The 15,897-nt window shown below is 44.0% G+C and overlaps 1 protein-coding gene across 1 annotated transcript; it reads left to right on the forward strand.

The window, feature by feature from the left end:
• The first annotated feature begins 7,494 nt into the window (after window positions 1–7,494).
• On the forward strand, window positions 7,495–10,381 carry LOC123990976 (ADP-ribosylation factor 6). The gene is made up of 2 exons (XM_046292041.1): window positions 7,495–7,656; window positions 7,829–10,381. The coding sequence occupies exon 2, from the start codon at window positions 8,608–8,610 to the stop codon at window positions 9,133–9,135; it is 528 nt and encodes a 175-aa protein (XP_046147997.1). The 5' UTR covers window positions 7,495–7,656; window positions 7,829–8,607; the 3' UTR covers window positions 9,136–10,381.
• Window positions 10,382–15,897: the final 5,516 nt, after the last annotated feature.

The following is a 15,897-nucleotide window of genomic DNA, read 5'->3' on the forward strand; positions in this document are numbered from 1 at the left end:
TATTAAAAATAAAACAAAACTTATTTACATAAATATTTAGACCTTTTGCTATGAGACTTTGAAATTGAGCTCAGGTGCATCCTGTTTCCAATGATCCTCCTTGAGATGTTTCTATAACTTGATTGTTGTCCACCTGTGGTAAATTCAATTGATTGGACGTGATTTGGAAATATACACAACTGTCAATATAAGGTCCCACAGTTGTTAGTGCATGTCAGAGCAAAAACCAAGCCATGAGGTCGAAGGAATTGTCTGTAGATGCGCCGAGACAGGATTGTGGAGAGGCACAGCTCTGGGGAAGGGTACCAAAACATTTATGCAGCATTGAAGGTCCCAAGAACACAGGGGCCTCCATCATTCTGAAATGGAAGATGTTTGGAACCACCAAAATCTTTCTAGAGCTGTCCGCCCGGCCAAACTGAGCAATCAAGGGAGACGAGCCTTGGTCAGGGAAGTGACCAAGAACCCGATGGTCACTCTGACAGAGCTCTAGAGTTCCTTTTGTGGAGATGGGAGAAACTTCCAGAAGGACAGTCATACATTTACATTTACATTTAAGTCATTTAGCAGACGCTCTTATCCAGAGCGACTTACAAATTGGTGCATTCACCTTATGGCATCGATATCTCTGCAGCACTCCACCAATCAGGCCTTTGTGGTAGAGGGGCCAGACGGAAGCCACTCCTCAGTAAAAGGAGGCTGCACATGACAGCCTGCTTTGAGTTTGCCAAAATGCACTTAAAGACTCTCAGACTATGAAACAAGATTCTTTGGCCTGAATGCCAACCGTCACGTCTGGAGGAAACCTGGCACCATCCCTACAGTGAAGCATGGTGGTGGCATGCATCATGCTGTGGGGATGTTTTTCAGGCGCTGGGCGACTAGTCAGGATCGAGGAAAAGATAAATGGAGCAAAATACAGAGCGATCTTGATGAAAACCTGCTCCAGAGCTATCAGGACCTCAGACTGGAGTAAAGGTTCACCTTCCAACAGGACAATGACCCTAAGCACACAGCCAAGACAACACAGGAGTGGCTTCAGGACAAGTCTCTGAATGTCCGGGCCAGAGCCCGGACTTGAACCTGATCTAACATCTCTGGAGATACCTGAAAGTAACTGTGCAGCAAAGCTCCCCATCCAACCTGACAGAGTTTGAGAGCATCTGCAGAGAAAAAGAATGGGAGAAACATCCCCAAAAACAAGACTGCCAAACTTGTTGCGTCATACCCAAGAAGACTGCCAGCGAATACCACATCGAAAGGTGCTTCAACAAAGTACTGAGCATATTTCCATTTTTTATGGTGTTCTAAGGCACTGCATCGCAGTGCCAACTGTGCCACTACAGATTCTGGGTTTGAGTCCAGACCGGGAGACCCATTGGGCGGAGCACAATTGGCCCAGCGTGGTTAGGGGAGGGTTTGGCCGGCAGGGATATCCTTGTCCCATCGCGCAATAGCGACTCCTGTGGCGGGCCACGCACAGTGCACGCTGACACGGTAGCCAGGTGTACGGTGTTTCCTCCGACACTGGTGTGGCTGCCTTCCGGGTGACGTGGGCATTGTGTCAAGAAGCAGTGCGGCTTGGTTGGGTTGTGTTTCGGAGGGCGCGCTGCTCTCGACCTACGCCTCTCCCGAGTTCGTACGGGAGTTTCAACGATGAGGCAAGATTAACTAACTACCAATTGGATACCACGAAATTCAGGATCATTTTTTTTTTTAATTAAAACTTTTTTCTAAAAACCTTTCATTATGGCGTATTTTGTGTAGATTGAGGGGGAAAGAAACAATTAAATCAATTTTAGAATAAGTCTAACGTAACAAAATATGGTTGACTTTCCAAAGGAACTGTATGTTGTGACAAAATTGACCTTTTTGTTAGTTTTGGTTTTCGGGTGTTTGTTTTTTGGCTGGTGGTGTGCACAAAAAATATTCAGACAATTTCAGTAGTATACGCCTCTTCGTCAGAGATTGGTCAACAGTACTACAAGTAGGAGTGGGCTATGGACTGGATTCTTCAGTTAAGTGTTTGTCATTCAACGAGATTACTCATTTTCATGCAGTTTTTCACTTGGGAAATACTGTACCAAACATCTTGGATGTAAAATCGCAAACATTTTGGCAAAAACTTTAAAATTACAATGTCTTGAGCTGCAAAGACATTTTGGGCGACCTGACCAACTTCACATGGAAATGCGTTATCTGTCATTCCCATTGAAAGTGAGTCTAAGAAGTGGTAGATCTGTTTTATTTCTATACTTCCCGTTCTTAAGTTTAGTTTCTGCATCTTTTACTTTTGGTTTGTACACCAGTTTGCAAAAGCTGAAAATACAATATTTTTGGGGTTGTGGAAAATACACTGCTCAAAAAAATAAAGGGAACACTAAAATAACACATCCTAGATCTGAATGAATGAAATATTCTTATTAAATAATTTTTTCTTTACATAGTTGAATGTGCTGACAACAAAATCACACAAAAATTATCAATGGAAATCAAATTTATCAACCCATGGAGGTCTGGATTTGGAGTCACACTCAAAATTAAAGTGGAAAACCACACTACAGGCTGATCCAACTTTGATGTAATGTCCTTAAAACAAGTCGAAATGAGGCTCAGTAGTGTGTGTGGCCTCCACGTGCCTGTATGACCTCCCTACAACACCTGGGCATGCTCCTGATAAGGTGGCGGATGGTCTCCTGAGGGATCTCCTCCCAGACCTGGACGAAAGAATCCGCCAACTCCTGGACAGTCTGTGGTGCAAGACATGATGTCCCAGATGTGCTCAATTGGATTCAGGTCTGGGGAACGGGCTGGCCAGTCCATAGCATCAATGCCTTCCTCTTACAGGAACTGCTGACACACTCCAGCCACATGAGTTCTAACATTGTATTGCATTAGGAGGAACCCAGGGCCAACCGCACAAGCATATGGTCTCACAAGGGGTCAGAGGATCTCATCTCGGTACCTAATGGGAGTCAGGCTACCTCTGGCGAGCACATGGAGGGCTATGCGGCCCCCCAAAGAAATGCCACCCCACACCATGACTGACCCACCGCCAAACCGGTTATGCTGGAGGATGTTGCAGGCAGCAGAACGTTCTCCATGGCATCTCCAGACTGTCACGTCTGTCACATGTGCTCAGTGTGAACCTGCTTTCACCTGTGAAAAGCACAGGGCGCCAGTGGTGAATTTGCCAATCTTGGTGTTCTCTGGAAAATGCCAAACGTCCTGCACGGTGGTTGGGCTGTAAGCACAACCCCAACCTGTGGACGTCGGGCCCTCATACCACCCTCATGGAGTCTGTTTCTGACCGTTTGAGGTCATTTTGCAGAGGTCATTTTGCAGGGCTCTGGCAGTGCTCCTCCTGCTCCTCCTTGCACAAAGGCGGAGGTAGCGGTCCTGCTGCTGGGTTGTTGCCCTCCTACGGCCTCCTCCACGTCTCCTGATGTACTGGCCTGTCTCCTGGTAGCGCCTCCATGCTCTGGACACTACGCTGACAGACACAGCAAACCTTCTTGCCACAGCTCGCATTGATGTGCCATCCTGGATGAGCTGCATTACCTGAGCCACTTGTGTGGGTTGTAGACTCCGTCTCATGCTACCACTAGAGTGAAAGCACCGCCAGCATTCAAGTGACCAAAACATCAGCCAGGAAGCATAGAAACTGAGAAGTGGTCTGTGGTCACCACCTACAGAACCACTCCTTTATTGGGGGTGTCTTGCTAATTGCCTATAATTTCCACCTCTTGTCTATTCCATTTGCACAACAGCATGTGAAATTTGTCAGTCAGTGTTGCTTCCTAAGTGAGTTTGATTTCACAGAAGTGTGATTGACTTGGAATTACATTGTGTTGTTTAAGTGTTCCCTTTATTTTTTTGAGCAGTGTATATTTCACAGCGGTTTTGTCACCAACTGAAATTAAGAACTATTTTTTGCAACCAGGAAATGGTGGAATGATTTCTGCATAGTTCATCTTTTAATTCTGACAAATTTGATTAATTGTCACTAGTTATGTTGTTGCTACAGTGTCTCAAGAGGGACAAATAGTAATATTGCTGCTTTTTTCCCCCTAATTCTTCAAGCGAAGATCTTTTTAAGGGAGTATGTAAGTTTGCTTCTCCTAACCAAGTTCTGGTAGAAGCAAACTGAACCTTTGTAAGGATGTGTGCTGAGAATCGGGAAGCGAGTCAGTGATTTATCAATAAGCGAAACATAATATAAAACACCAACAACGCACAGACATGAAACCAAAACAATGTTGACTGGGGAAAGAACCAAAGAGTGACACATATATAGGGCATGTAATCAAGGAGGTGATTGAGTCCAGGTGAGTGTCATTATGCGTATAACCATGGCGTGTGCCATATGGAGCAGCCTGGTGACCTAGAGGCCGAAGGAGCACACGTGACAAATCTAGTCAAATGTACTTGTTGTAGATTAAAGGCTGTGTGTGATGACAAATTACTTTTTGCGGTTAAATTCCCATGTACCAAATAAAAAAATACATGTTAAATGTGTTTCCATCGCATTTAACTCTACTGATGGTTTTCTCACAAAATGTAGTATTGACACTTGCACTCTAGCCAACAGCTTCTCAGAAATAGTGCTGGTGAGAATATTATGTATGAAAGAGCAATAATTTTAATGCTACAAGAATAAGACCCTCAATATTTATTGGAAAGGAGCATAAAGCTCATCACCTTGCACTTTCACCAACCTGTTAAGTTAATGTCACGTGTGCTCTCTCAGGTTTCAAGGTCACCAGGCAGCGCCTCATGACACTGACCTGGACTCCATCACCTCCTTGATTACCTTCCCTATATTTGTCACTCCCCTTGGTTCTTTCCTCAGGTGTTATTGACTCTGTTTTCATGTCAGTGTGTTTGTGGGTCTTGTTTTATGTACCATTTATTTACTAACCATTCACTCCCTGTACTTGCTTCCCGACTCTCAGCGTACATCGTTACAGTTCATCATAACTTATTTCACCTGTAGCCTAATAAACTGCATGGTTTCCCGAGTCATAGGAAGAGGAACACACACCATATAAATTTACAGTACCAGTTGTTACTTTCCCCAGTTTCTGTGTTGTGGGTTTGTAAGTGTGTATTTCAGAAAATGGCTTCCTGGATCCCTAAAGCAGCTGATTGGTCAGCCCCATCGCTGATTGGAGCTCTGACCCCTCCCTCTCGTCAGAGATACAGCTGTCTCTTCAATTACTAACTCCTTCTCCAGCTTGATAAAAGCCAGTGTTGCTTTGTCATGGAAGAGAGCTTCTTTTTAATGTCTTGTGTTGGCTATTGTGGAGGCGGAGAGTAAGTGGTTTAATATCTTTTTGTAGCCGCTTTTTGTAGCCGCTATGCGAATAGGACTTAGTGTTTTTGGTTAATGACATTTTTCACTTAAAGTTTTGGTAATCATTCTGTTTCATTTGTTCCTGGGGGGGAAGGGAAATGCACCTTGGCAGTGTTGAGGCCTGCGGGCCTACATAACCCGTAGTATTTAATCTGTCTCTGCACACTAGGTAAGACCTGGGCAGACCACCCCCTGAACTTTGTTTAGGGCACCAGGTTGGCTAAGAAGTGTGAAGTTAGGAGAGGGGGTGCTAACTTTTCATTTCTTTGCTTTGGTTCTGTCCAGCCCCTTTTCCCCACTTTACTGTGTTTAGGAATAATACATTCCCTGTAAACTGTATTTTTCCCTGCTTCTGTTGTCCTTCCCCGCATGGGGCGGCAGCGTAGCCTAGTGGTTAGAGCATTGGACTAGTAACCGGAAGGTTGTGAGTTCAAACCCCCGAGCTGACAAGGTACAAATCTGTCGTTCTGCCCCTGAACAGGCAGTTGTTCCCAGGCCGTCATTGAAAATAAGAATGTGTTCTTAACTGATTTGCCTGGTTAAATAAAGGTAAAATTAAAAAAGAAAATCTATGATCACATACTTATTCACTCCACGGGGAGTTGAGATGTAGCAGGGTGTTGCGTTCCCTCAAAGAGGCCTACGTAACACAGTCAAAAGTTTGGACACACCTACTCATTCAAGGGTTTATATTTTGATTTTTACAAATCAAAATATATTTTAGATTCTTCAAAGTTTGCCTTGATGACAGCTCCGCACACTCATGGCATTCTCTCAACTAGCTTCACCTGGAATGCTTTTCCAACAGTCTTGAATACCTTCCCACATATACTGAGCACTTGTTGGCTGCTTTCCCTTCACTCTGCTGTCCAACTCATTCCAAACCATCTTGATTGGGTTGAGGTCAGGTATTTTGATTCAGCACTCCATCACTCTCCTTCTTGGTCAAATAGCCCTTACACAGCCTGGAGGTGTGTTGGGTCATTGTCCTGTTGAAAAGCTCATTATAGTCCCACTAAGGGCAAAACAGATGGGATAGCGTATCGTTGAGGAATGCTGTGGTAGCTATGCTGGTTAAGTGTGCCTTGAATTTTAAATAAATTCACTGACGGTGAGTTTGACCATGAAGTCCTCATGAGAGCCAGTTTCATCATAGGGCTTAATGGCTTTTGCGACTGCACTTAAACTTTCGAAGGTCATGAAATTTTCCAAATTGACTGACCATGTTTTAAAAGTAATGATGGACGGTCATTTCTCTTTGCTTATTTGAGATGTTCTTACCATTTTACCACAGAAGGCTATCTTCTGTGTACAACCCCTACCTTGTCACAACACTACTGATTGGCTCAAACTCATTAACTAAAGAAATTCCACAAATTAAGGCACACCTATTAATTGTAATGCATTCCAGGTGACTACCTCATGAGGCTGGTTGAGAGAATGCCAAGAGTGTGCAAAGTTGTCATTAAGGAAAAAGGGTGGCTGCATTGCACAATCTCAAATATAAAATATTTTTTGTTTAACTCTTTTTTGGTTACATGACTCTATATGTGTTACTTCATAGTTTTGATGTATTCACTACTATTCTACAATGTAGAAAATAAATAACCCTTGAATGAGCAGGTGTGTTCAAACTTTTGACTGGTGCTGTATATCTCATGACTAAGTTTCTGCCACCATTTCTCGCATCATTAATTTTAACACAAAAAGATCCTTGTCAAACGAACAAATGATCTGTCTGCAATCTGCATGAACTACCAAACCTATCGTTTTCCATCACAGCTGTAATTATTTTTTTTTGTGTGTGTCTGACTTTACTCGGTTAAAGACTGGATGGAAACGTAGTTAGCTGACATTGATTCTAAATTTGGACATTGCAACAAATCTTGCATTACTTGTGTCATTATTTAGACACACAGTCTAGTGAACAACCATGACGTCATAACGAGGCGCATTATCACGGAACATGACGTAGACAAAAGGGAGATCAGATTGATTTCTAGATTTGTAAACACAGAACCAGATAATCACATCACAAAATTAAACCGTACTGTTTTCGTAATAATACCCAACAACTGGCGTCCATTTCAACTATCATACGATCGTTTTGCTGTTGAAGTCCCTCGGTGTGCGCATGCCAAATGGCGTAGTGCATGAGCAATCGAGAGGAAGTGGCGGGTGATCTGGGTCCGCACCTTTTCCGGTAACACAGCACCGCAACCGCTTTGACTGAACGACTGTAAGAGAGAGGCAAGAGCGGGGAGAATCAACCTGGGGACCGGGGGTTGCCGCAGTTGTAGGTAAGCTACCTATCACATTTTCCAACGCGACGCCTTTTGTGTAATCGTTTAAATGACATTGCGCGCTATTTTCAGGGTGGAACAGTGCACTTTTGACATAAGGGTAGCCGATTAAAGTTGTGCTCCGTCTGTCTGACACCCCTCCCTTTTCTGAATTGCTCTTGTGTTACAGGGAGAGAGAGAGGAAGAACGGAAAGTCGGATGAATCAATTACCTTTTGAGCATTCTAGACCTGGTTGTCCCGGCGAAGATACGACTGGGGGTGATCTTATTTGTCTCCGGTACAATGAACTCCCGAATAGAATCGTTATTTTGAATCCGCCGATTGGAATAAGGGCAAGGGGACAGCCGGCAGACAAGGAGGAAGTCGGAACTACTACGGGCTTTTGAGAGGGCCTACTTTCTTAAACGCAACTATTAGGCTATATTTTTGGTATTTCTTTCTACATTATTGAAAACACCAAGGTACGCACCGGGACCTGAAATTTAGATTCAAATGATATCTGGTTGCTAGGCCAATCGTTTGAATCAAAGGGACTGAATTATAGTGTTGTGGATTTTAAAAATATTTCCCCACCCTCTCAAGGCACCTAGACGTCAAATTCTCAACCACTTCAATTTCCCTTTGCACACACCTCATAGTTCCTAGTTATTTTCCGACAGCTGTTAAGGTAACGGAATATTTGTATCTTTCAGTGAATAATTGTCCATTGCTTGCCCGCCATTCTAGACACAAGAATATTTGGAACAGTCGTTTGTAAAAAGGATACGTGTGTCAACCTTCCGCTGATAGACTGTCACGTGGACGTCTGCTGTCAGGCAACCTGCTACCGCAATAGAAACGAAACCTGTAACTTTTTTAAAAATATCAATTTCTGCTCTCTTGAAATCATAGGGAAGCAATTTAGATTTTTTTCCTAAGGAAGTGGATGTTCATGCACATCCTACAATATGGGGAAAATGCTCTCAAAGATCTTTGGCAACAAGGAGATGAGGATATTGATGCTTGGACTTGATGCTGCTGGCAAGACCACCATTCTCTACAAGCTGAAGCTGGGCCAGTCCGTCACCACCATTCCCACTGTCGGCTTCAACGTTGAGACGGTAACCTACAAAAACGTGAAGTTCAACGTGTGGGACGTCGGGGGCCAGGACAAGATCCGACCGCTGTGGAGGCACTACTACACCGGCACCCAGGGTCTCATCTTCGTGGTGGACTGTGCCGACAGGGACCGGATCGACGAGGCCCGCCAGGAGCTCCACCGGATCATCAACGACCGGGAGATGCGAGACGCCATCATCCTGATCTTCGCCAATAAGCAGGACCTGCCCGACGCCATGAAGCCCCACGAGATCCAGGAGAAGCTGGGCCTGACCCGGATCAGGGATAGGAATTGGTACGTTCAGCCATCGTGTGCTACCACCGGTGATGGACTATACGAGGGTCTGACCTGGCTCACCTCCAATTACAAATCTTAATGTTCATCACTTCTATGTTCAGCCTGGACTGTTTAGTTACAACAAGCAAAAAAAGAAGTGAAATGAACAAGAGATGGAAAAAAAAATTACAAGCTGAGGCAATTAATGAATAATATGACTTCTCAGATGATTAAATGAAAAGTTTGATTCTACTTTTTTTTCTTTTGATAATGACTTCCCTATAACCCACGTTTTCTTTATAAACAAAAATACTATTGTTTTGGCTGGCTTTTCTTTCATACCTTTTCCAGGCCTTGGCTCTGTAATATACTTCGCTCACGTTCTTGTCACTCAATACTTTACTTTCAGAAGCTCTGAAAGATGCATATTCAAAAACAAAATCTCTTGTATGATGTTTTGGGGGATGGCAGGGTTCTATAGATACATTAGACAGCCTTTTCATACAGTATTCTCATTCTCAACTTCCACCCAAAAGATGGCAAATGCCCCTTTTGAGGATGTTACCCATTCATATCTGTGCTGGAAACAAAGGGGCAGCATCAGCATATCAGTTCAACTGCCACCATGTTTTTTTTTTTATAATTAAGATGGTGTATTATGGACATGTAAGGACCTAATGAAGAAGTACTTTTTTCACAGTTGATTGATTGTAAAAAAAAATTTTTTGCTGAGATTGAAGAAAATGTGTTGGCACGTAACTCCTTAAACAGTGATTCCATCCAGGATGTCTGCTAGGGAATTTTTCTAAAAAGACACTATATGGATGCTGGAGTATATGGAAACTGACATGGATGGATATTGTTGTATTTTTGTTCTGTTTTCGGATCAGAATCTTTTACCACTGATCTCGTTTTGCCTCTTCTTCCAAGCGCTTCCATTTGCAGTTCTGGCTGGCTTTTGCGAAGCCCTGAGTTTATAGGTGCACCAACAGACTGACAGCATGGCGGAAAGCACACTCATAGCTGAGTCTGCACTGTAGGTGGGGGGGACTACCCTATCCATGAGAGGATGGGAAGACACATACTATAGGCCCCTTGACTAAAAGTGCATTCTTGATTGACTCTTGGACCCCAGTAAGTTTACTTTCCCCCACCACCACCACCACCATACCACTTCAATGGTGCTCTGCTCTCCAGTAACTGGGGCCTTTGCGCTGCTCATTCACATTAGCTGTACAGCTCGTGTCAGGCAAGACTGTACTTTCTGGTCAGTATAGATAAATGCTTTGTTTTATTTTTTTGTTCAATTTGCTATGCTGACTAAATAATAAAGATATCCAGATCAACATGGAAGTGGAGCTTTTTCAATATGATGCCTGCAACACAAGTTGATTAACATGTACATGCTTAAACTAATTTGAATGTCACGAAAGAGGAAGTAAAATTTGGCTGTTAAAAAAATTGTTGTGTGAACTGTGAAGTCTGTTTGGTGTGTTTCCGTTGTGCTCTTTCATGGCATGAGTCACAGGCTTTGAATAAGTGATGAGATCTCTGGTTTCGGGTTGTGATTGTCAGGTAGCTTAGACCTTACTTTCAAGGCCTCTTATGTATCCCATAGTCCATTAGAATACTGTAGTAGGAGTCTCTGGTGTATTTAACCCAAAGTGCTTTTTGACATTTAGGGATGTGTAAGCAAATCATGCCCAAGCTGTTTTTCTTTTGTGAATTTGTAAGGGGTTATAGTCAAACTCAGTTTCTAAAATACATTTTCACACTTGAAGTTGAAGAAAGTTAGTCCTTAAGTTGGTGTTGGTTTGAACGTAGAAGACTGCTGACAGATTGAACCCCACCACCTTGTCTATTAGCCTCAAATGGCCACAGGTTGAGAGACATTGACTGGATGGAACTGACTGACACCTGTCTACTTGTGTACAGAGATGGTAGATAAAATTTTTTTTTACATATATTTTTTTAATGGGTCACTCAAAGCCTTGTCCTCATGAACAAACAAAACACAGTGAATTTGAGTATGTACGTTGATATTTTCAATTGTATACATTCACAAAAGTAAATAATACATAAGGCAAGGGAAAAAGGTTGGTCACATTTGAACATGCCCTTAGTTGCTAAAAGTAAGTTACTGTTTTGGCAAGTGTACCGTAATGCGTTTGTGTTCACACCAATGAAAACCTGCTTGGCGTCTCGGTTGGAGAGTGATGTCATCCTTCATGCTCATGTGACCCGTAGGGGGTGTCAGCCACACTAAAGGCCCCAGCCAGCCTGGCTGGCAGCTTGCCCTGGGTAAACTATGCCCTTAGGTACAGATCTAGGATCGGTTTACCCGCTCCCAAATCCTAACATTAACAATTAGAGTGGGGGAATAAGAAAACTGACATTAGATAAGTGTCTATGGACAAGTTCATCCCCAAAAACAGAGAGGGAGGGTGAAGTATTGGTCTGACATCAGTGACTGAAGGCAGAAAATGCTCGAGGGAGACGCATGTCAGTGTGATCGTTGTTTGAGGTGGGGCACAGTTGTTCCAGAGCGTGCAGTCAGCCAAATGTTAAGCTTCAGTTTAGCGCTTATAGATGAGCGCGTATATGAACGTTCAGTGGGACCTTTATGATAAAGGGGGAAAAAACGATGAGCAGGTTAAGGTATTACATATTTGCCATTTCGTATGCAGTTTGTACAAATGTATTACCACACAATAATCCAGCAGCTAGTGCCCAGCCCTTATGGGTCTCAGTGAAGGAATGCCTTTCTCTGATGAAATGGAGGTATGGCTACAGTGTTGGCTAATGTGTTGTTTGTTCTGCGTTTGTTGGTTTGGAGTTTGACCAGGCTATCGCTGTGTTGTAATCGACTTCCCTGTGACCCGGGCAGGCTGGACGAAGGACGTGTAGTTAAACTGAAATCCACACTAGGGAGGTCAAATGGAGCTGCCTGCTATCTCCTCAAGACCGCTGCGCCACTTGGGATGGTTCAAAAGCACCGCATCACAGTGCTAGAGGTGTCACTACAGACCCTGGTTCGATCCTGGGCTTTATCACAACCAGCCTTGATCGGGAGTGCCATAGGGCGGCGCACAATTGGCCCAGCGTCATCCGGGTTAGGCCGTCATTGTAAGATAAGAATTAGTTCTTAACTGACTTGCCTAGTTCAATAAAATATCAAATCAAATCTGCTTTCACCACAGATGCTTTTACAACGGTCTTTAAACGCAACTCAATTCTAGAGACAAAAGTAAAACATCTCCACTCTCGCTGTATGGCAAATGTTTGAATAAGCAGTGTCTCCATTTGCTTGGTATGCAAACTAGAGATCGCAGCATACACAGTGAGGGGAGTTGAACTCGGGCTGTGTTTCAATCGACTAATGTGGCTTACGCTCCGCTCTTCCTCTCTGTACCTTCATTTTCATTGGAAATCATCAGAAAACATTGGAGACCATGTTGAATGCTGAGCTGGACACTGCTTTCACCAGTCTATCTCACATCAGCAAAGACAGAGCGGAGATGAGGAGAAGAAGCCATTCTAGACCATGGAGACTCAGCCATGTAGTGTTTAATTAAGAGAGGCTCAGAAGTCTCTCTTCAGCTGTCACTGCACTCTGGCAGATCTAAAATAAATAGCCAACAGCTAACAGTTAGTGCTATCTGGGATTCTTGGGACGTCCATATCCTAAACCCTAACCTTAACCCCTACACTTTACCATTTTACATTTCAACTTCAAATGGGGTAACATCAGTGTTGGGACATCCCAAGGATCCCGGATAGCACCGACCAATAGTGAACATCCTCTGCTGTCATTCTCACCTGTAGCCACACGTTAAACTCAACCGTTTGTGTTCTGCTGCGTTCAGTATGGCTTTTGAACTTTAAGACTTAGACCTTCATGATAAAGACCTCTTCGTGAAGCTAGTAGACACATGTAGTTAGTTACATACCTGCCACATTTACACATTGAAGCTATATTCCCTGCTTTTCTGGTTCTACATTTTTTTACAGCAAGATTAGGGGAACTACTATTGAATAACTCACTTTCCTCTAATGTCTTAAAGATGAGTTTAGAAGTGAAAGTTATTTGAGGCATGTGCAGTTGAAGTCGGAAGTTTACATACACCTTAGCTAAATACATACGTAAATTTCACAATTCCTGACATTTAATCCTTGTAAACATTCCCTGTCTTAGATCAGTTAGGATCACCACTTCATTTTAAGAAGGTGAAATGTCAGAATAATAGAGGAGAGAAGGATTTATTTGAGCTTTTATTTCTTTCATCACAATCCCAGTAGATCAGAAGTTTACATACACTAAATTAGTATTTGGTAGCATTGCCTTTAAATTGTTTAATTTGGGTCAAATGTTTCAGGTAGCCTTCCACAAGCTTCCCACAATAAGTTGGGTGAATTTAGGCCCATTCCTCCTGACAGAGTGGGTGTAACTAAGTCAGGTTTGTAGGCCTCCTTGCTCGCACACGCTTTTTCAGTTCTGCCCACAAATGTTCTATAGGATTGAGGTCAGGGCTTTGTGATGCCCACTACAATACCTTAACTTTGTTGTCCTTAAGCCATTTTGCCACAACTTTGGAAGTATGCTTGGGGTCATTGTCCATTTTGAAGACCCATTTGCGACTAAGCTTTAACTGACTGACTGATGTCTTGAGATGTTGCTTCAATATATCCACATAATTTTCCGCCTCATGATGCCATCTATTTTGTGAAGTGCACCAGTCTCTCCTGCAGCAAAGCACCCCCACAACATGATGCTGCCACCCCCTTGCTTCACGGTTGGGATGGTGTTCTTCAGTTTGCAAGCCTCCCATTTTTCCTCCAAACATAACGATGGTCATTATGGCCAAAACATTATATTTTTGTTTCATCAGACCGGAGGACATTTCTCCAAATAGTACGATCTTTGTCCTCATGTGCAGTTGCAAACCGGAGTCAGGCTTTTTTTATGGTGGTATTGGAGCAGTGACTTCTTCCTTTGGCATTTGGAAATTGCTCCCAAGGATGAACCAGACTTGTGGTCTACCATATTTTTTCTGAGTTTTGGCGGATTTCATTTGATTTTCACATGATGTCAAGCAAAGAGGTACTGAGTTTGAAGGTAGGCCTTGAAATACATCCACAGGTACACCTCCAATTGACTCAAATTATGTCAATTAGCCTATCAGAAGCTTCTAAAGCCATTACATCATTTTCTGGAATTTTCCAAGCTGTTTAAAGACACACTCAACTTAGTGTATGTAAACCTCTGATCCACTGGAATTGTGATACAATGAATTAATCTGTCATGTTTGTCATTTATTATCATGTCTTGTCCCTGTGCTCCCCATTCTATTCGTTTCCCTCTGCTGGTCTTATTAGGTTCTTTCCCTCTTTCTATCCCTCTCTCTCCCCCTCCCTCTCTCACTCTCTCGCTCTCTCTTCTCTCTATCGTTCCGTTCCTGCTCCCAGCTGTTCCTATTCCCCTAATCATCATTTAGTCTTCCCACACCTGTTCCCGATCCTTTCCCCTGATTAGAGTCCCTATTTCTTCCTTTGTGTTCCGTTCCTGTCCTGTCGGTTCCTTGTTTAGAATTCACCGTGCTGTGATTGTGTATCGCCCTGTCCTGTCGTGTTTTTGCCTTCATCAGATGCTGCGTGTGAGCAGGTGTCTCTGTCAGCTACGGCCTGCGCCTACCCGAAGCGACCTGCAGTCTGTGGCCGCTTCTCCTGTTATTCCCTCTACAGACTAGAGGATTTCTGTTATTCCCTGTTTGGACATTTCCTGTTAAGGATTCAGGATTTGTCGTTTTCTGTTTGGACTTGAATAAACTCTGTTTCTGTTAAGTCGCTTTTGGGTCCTCTTTCACCTGCATGACAGAAGGAACCGACCAAGGAATGGACCCAGCGACTTCAGACGCTCGTTACACTGCCGTCGAGATCCAAGGAGCCATGCTCGGCAGACACGAGCAGGAATTGTCTGCTGCTCGCCATGCCGTGGAGAACCTGGCCGCTCAGGTTTCCGACCTCTCTGGACAGTTCCAGAGTCTACGTCTCGTGCCACCTGTGACTTCCTGGCCTGCCGAGCCTCCAGAACCTAGGGTTAATAACCCACCTTGCTACTCCGGGCAGCCCACTGAGTGCCGCTCCTTTCTCACGCAGTGTGAGATTGTGTTCTCTCTCCAACCCAACACATACTCTAGAGAGAGAGCTCGGGTTGCTTACGTCATTTCACTCCTTACTGGCCGGGCTCGAGAATGGGGCACAGCTATCTGGGAGGCAAGGGCTGATTGCTCTAACAAGTTCCAGAACTTTAAAGAGGAGATGATTCGGGTTTTTGACCGTTCAGTTTTTGGTGGGGAGGCTTCTAGGGTCCTGGCTTCCTTATGCCAAGGTGAACGGTCCATAACGGATTATTCTATTGAGTTTCGCACTCTTGCTGCCTCTAGTGAGTGGAACGAGCCGGCGCTGCTCGCTCGTTTTCTGGAGGGACTCCACGCAGTGGTTAAGGATGAGATTCTCTCCCGGGAGGTTCCTTCAGATGTGGACTCTTTGATTGCTCTCGCCATCCGCATAGAACGACGGGTAGATCTTCGTCACCGGGCTCGTGGAAGAGAGCTCGCATCAACGGTGTTTCCCTGCTCCGCATCGCAACCATCTCCTCCTCTGGCTTTGAGACTGAGCCCATGCAGCTGGGAGGGATTCGCATCTCGACTAAGGAGAGGGAACGGAGGATCACCAACCGCCTGTGCCTCTATTGCGGAGTTGCTGGACATTTTGTTAATTCATGTCCAGTAAAAGCCAGAGCTCATCTGTAAGCGGAGGGCTACAGGTGAGCGCAACTACTCAAGTCTCTCCATCAAAATCC

The sequence above is a fragment of the Oncorhynchus gorbuscha genome, linkage group LG12, assembly GCF_021184085.1.
Source record: "Oncorhynchus gorbuscha isolate QuinsamMale2020 ecotype Even-year linkage group LG12, OgorEven_v1.0, whole genome shotgun sequence".
NCBI lineage: Eukaryota > Metazoa > Chordata > Actinopteri > Salmoniformes > Salmonidae > Oncorhynchus > Oncorhynchus gorbuscha.

Bases quoted from the DNA above. Each gene is read 5' to 3' on its own strand.
- LOC123990976 (XM_046292041.1), top strand. From the start codon at position 8,608: ATGGGGAAAATGCTCTCAAAGATCTTTGGCAACAAGGAGATGAGGATA.